Here is a 3101-nt window from a genome sequence, read left to right on the forward strand (position 1 = left end):
TCCGATGATATACGGGTTCAACTTTCATTAGTCTGACTGTCAGGCCAATACCAAGAGAGTCTCTACGGTGCATAGTATGTTTCCTTTTCAAGTTTATCCTAGAAAAACGAAGATTTCATCAAGCGCTTACGGCCGTTCCAAACAAAAAGCAGATGACAGATGATTCCATGTGGGGCAAATGGGCCAGCGTAGAGACGAATGCCTCAGCAATGAACGGTCTCTCCATAAGATTGGTGGTAATTATATAGGGAAGCATGGACCCAGCCCACAATACCGGAACCCCCCGGAAACCACAAGTCATCGTCCGAACAAGTCCATCTGCAAAACATCACCAGCCATCAAACATGAAAATTATCCTTGCTGGTGTAACAGGGTATATTGGCACGGAAGTTCTCTCACAATGCCTAGCTAACCCGGGCATAACTTCTATTGTTGCTTTGTCCCGCCGCAAAGTTGACATCTCCAATAGCAAGCTTTACGTCTATATCATGAAGGACGAAGACTATCTCTGCTACTCAGACGCCGCGTTGATTGAACGACTTAAAGGCGCAAGAGCTTTTATTTGGGCGCTAGGTCTAAGGCCTTCGCAAGCGTCGAATGACGATCATTCTCGCCGTGTTTCTGTCGATTATATGGTTGCTGCAGCGTCGGCATTTCAGAACGCATTTGTTTCTGGTCCTCATTTTTCGCCCGCATCCGGAGACCGGTTCCGCTTTGTGTACTTCAGTGGCGGCGGTGTGGAACGTGATCAGCAGAAGACTCTTTGGTTTATGGGAAATTTTCGGCGTCTTCGGGTAGGTCTCTGCGAAGCGGAGTTAGGTTTCTCTGTTCCCGGTCTCCTTTGCATTCAGCTGATGGAAATGTAGGGAGAGGTCGAAAATGTTCTTCTGAGACATGCGGAAGCAAACTGCGATGTTTTCGAGCCGTATATCTTGCGGCCTGGCTTGGTGCTGTCTAGGGAGCGCACTCTTAAAGATCGATTTTGGAGCCTGGCGCCTTCTGTGAAAGTAGACATCTTGGCAAAAGGAGCAATTGACGTAACATTTAATGGGCATAAACAGGATACTATTGCAAATCAGACGCTTAAGGAGGGAGCGGAATGTTAGGCTGCCTGTCAATCAATGTCAAATTTATCCGGACAAGCAATACATTTCCGAATATGTATAGGTACGGAAAAATACCGGGATATAAAGTATATAGTCTGACATCTTTGGCGCGTTCGTAACGAGAGGGCTATTCTTTCTGGGAATTCCCTAGAGCTGTTCCGCGTCTTGCGATATTGTATGCTGCGCGTCGTTGAGGTGATGCAAGCTATCTTGTTGGTACAAATCAAAATGTGGAAGAATCAGAAAGGAATACCACGTCTGTCTCAATGAGAATATATACAGTACTCAGCTCTTGTGTCTCTCTGGACCTGAACTAAATATATGTCCTGAATATTCTTAAGCGACATACGCCCATGCTAGATTTCCCAACATGTATCTTAAGGTAACGCAGAGCAGCATCATTATGTATGAGATCTTCAACTTTATTTGCAGTCCCGTATCCCAATTACTGAAAACGTGTGGTAAAGGCTACTCCTGAATCAGGTTACCAGTAAAGCAGTATGGATAGACACTGGCCTGTGTTTGCAAAACACAACGTAACTGTGCCGAAGCGTGTTGTACGTAACAGGTGACAGCGACCAGGTCCTCCTTCTCTTAGCCTACTTATCAAGCCCTAGGGCTTGAGCTTCTATATCAACAGCTTCTGAGACATACTCCCATATCGAGGGTTTCTGAGGCTTCCAACCCAGAGATCTAATGCGACTCGCAATTCCCAGCGAATTCACACCCCAAATATCGGGTCCGGGATGAGGGGTTGACTGCACGTCCAACGTTTCCTCCACAGAGAGTTCATCCACGTTATCGCTCTTAAAATATCCCTTTTTAAGCCCGTCCTGAGCTACAGCCTTCGCTAGGTCTTTCCAAGCATGGTGTCCATTTTCAACGAAGTAATACCCCTCCGCATTCCAGTCTGCCTTGCCACCACCCTTGAGAGCTTCTTCAACGAGGAGAATATAGGCATCGGCTAAGTCTGCGACGTGCACATTTCTCCATTCATTCTCCCCCTTGTTGACAGTGAGGGACCTACCCCGGCGAAGAGCGGCGTTAGCTAGATCCGGAAGTTGGACGCTGCGGGCTCGGATGAGGCCATCGCCCCTTCCATAGATGGTTGGGGGGCAAACGATGCAAGTCTTGATCTTAGCGTTGTCGACTGGGTTATCGCCCGCGGACGCGTCGAGCACGAGCTTGTCAACGTTCCGGTGCCACCGTTTTAGCGGGAAATTGGTGATGGTTTCGATATCAGCGACATCGTCGTACTCCCTGTCAGGTGGCGCACCATAATCCTGGTCCGGGTCTCCTAGTATTCCAGTGCCGGAGGTGTGGATGAGAAAGCCTGGGGCACTCCCTACGGGCTTCGACTTTATTCCTTTGATGATGGCGGCGACGGCAACAGGATGATCTGCGGACGCGCATTCTGACCGCATGACTTGTTAGCTAACGGGGTCCCTGGTGGATGAAGAAGGGTCATACGTACGAAGTACAATGTCGGATTCCGCGCTCAGTCGTGCAAGAATATCTACACTATCAAGATTACCAACAACTGTCTTGACCTGTGGCAAGGCAGCCTTAACAGCAGCTGCTTGCCCTCCATCGCGGACGAGTGCAGTCATGCTCAAATCAGGGAGTTTGCGAATTAAATGAACCACAGTCTGGCCCCCGATATAGCCTGTAATCCCCGTCCTGCGGAGTTTATCGCCGATCAGTACGCATTAAAATGGCTTGCGCTTCCACACTTGATTGCCACGAGACGGACCACTTACACAAAGACTTTTGCAGACATGTTGTGGCGATTGAGCGATTGACTTGGAATTAGCGATTTTGTGTTCCGTTTGCTCGATGGGGGCATGAACATACAGCGCCTTTTGTAAACCACAAGCCTCGAGTGCTGACAGCGATTTTGAAGTCGTCATGTCCAAAACCAATCCAGATTGGTAAGCACTCAGTAGCTCTTACGGCCGTACAAGCCTTTCAAGCTTATCGCAGACGAATGTTTCC

The 3101-nt window shown here is 48.6% G+C and overlaps 2 protein-coding genes across 2 annotated transcripts; one reads left to right on the forward strand and one right to left on the reverse strand.

Annotated features, from left to right (window-relative positions):
* Nucleotides 1–344: 344 nt before the first annotated feature.
* On the forward strand, nucleotides 345–1106 carry PEX2_011920 (uncharacterized protein; the record flags this gene model as incomplete). Its single annotated transcript, XM_016738469.1, has 2 exons — nucleotides 345–794; nucleotides 867–1106. 2 exons carry the CDS (start codon nucleotides 345–347, stop codon nucleotides 1104–1106), a joined length of 690 nt encoding a protein of 229 aa, XP_016603823.1.
* A 599-nt stretch (nucleotides 1107–1705) lies between these two features.
* Nucleotides 1706–2886, reverse strand: PEX2_011930 (uncharacterized protein; the record flags this gene model as incomplete). Its single annotated transcript, XM_016738470.1, has 3 exons — nucleotides 1706–2520; nucleotides 2581–2786; nucleotides 2867–2886. 3 exons carry the CDS (start codon nucleotides 2884–2886, stop codon nucleotides 1706–1708), a joined length of 1041 nt encoding a protein of 346 aa, XP_016603824.1.
* Nucleotides 2887–3101: the final 215 nt, after the last annotated feature.

The sequence above is a fragment of the Penicillium expansum genome (genome assembly GCF_000769745.1).
Source record: "Penicillium expansum strain MD-8 chromosome Unknown contig39, whole genome shotgun sequence".
NCBI lineage: Eukaryota > Fungi > Ascomycota > Eurotiomycetes > Eurotiales > Aspergillaceae > Penicillium > Penicillium expansum.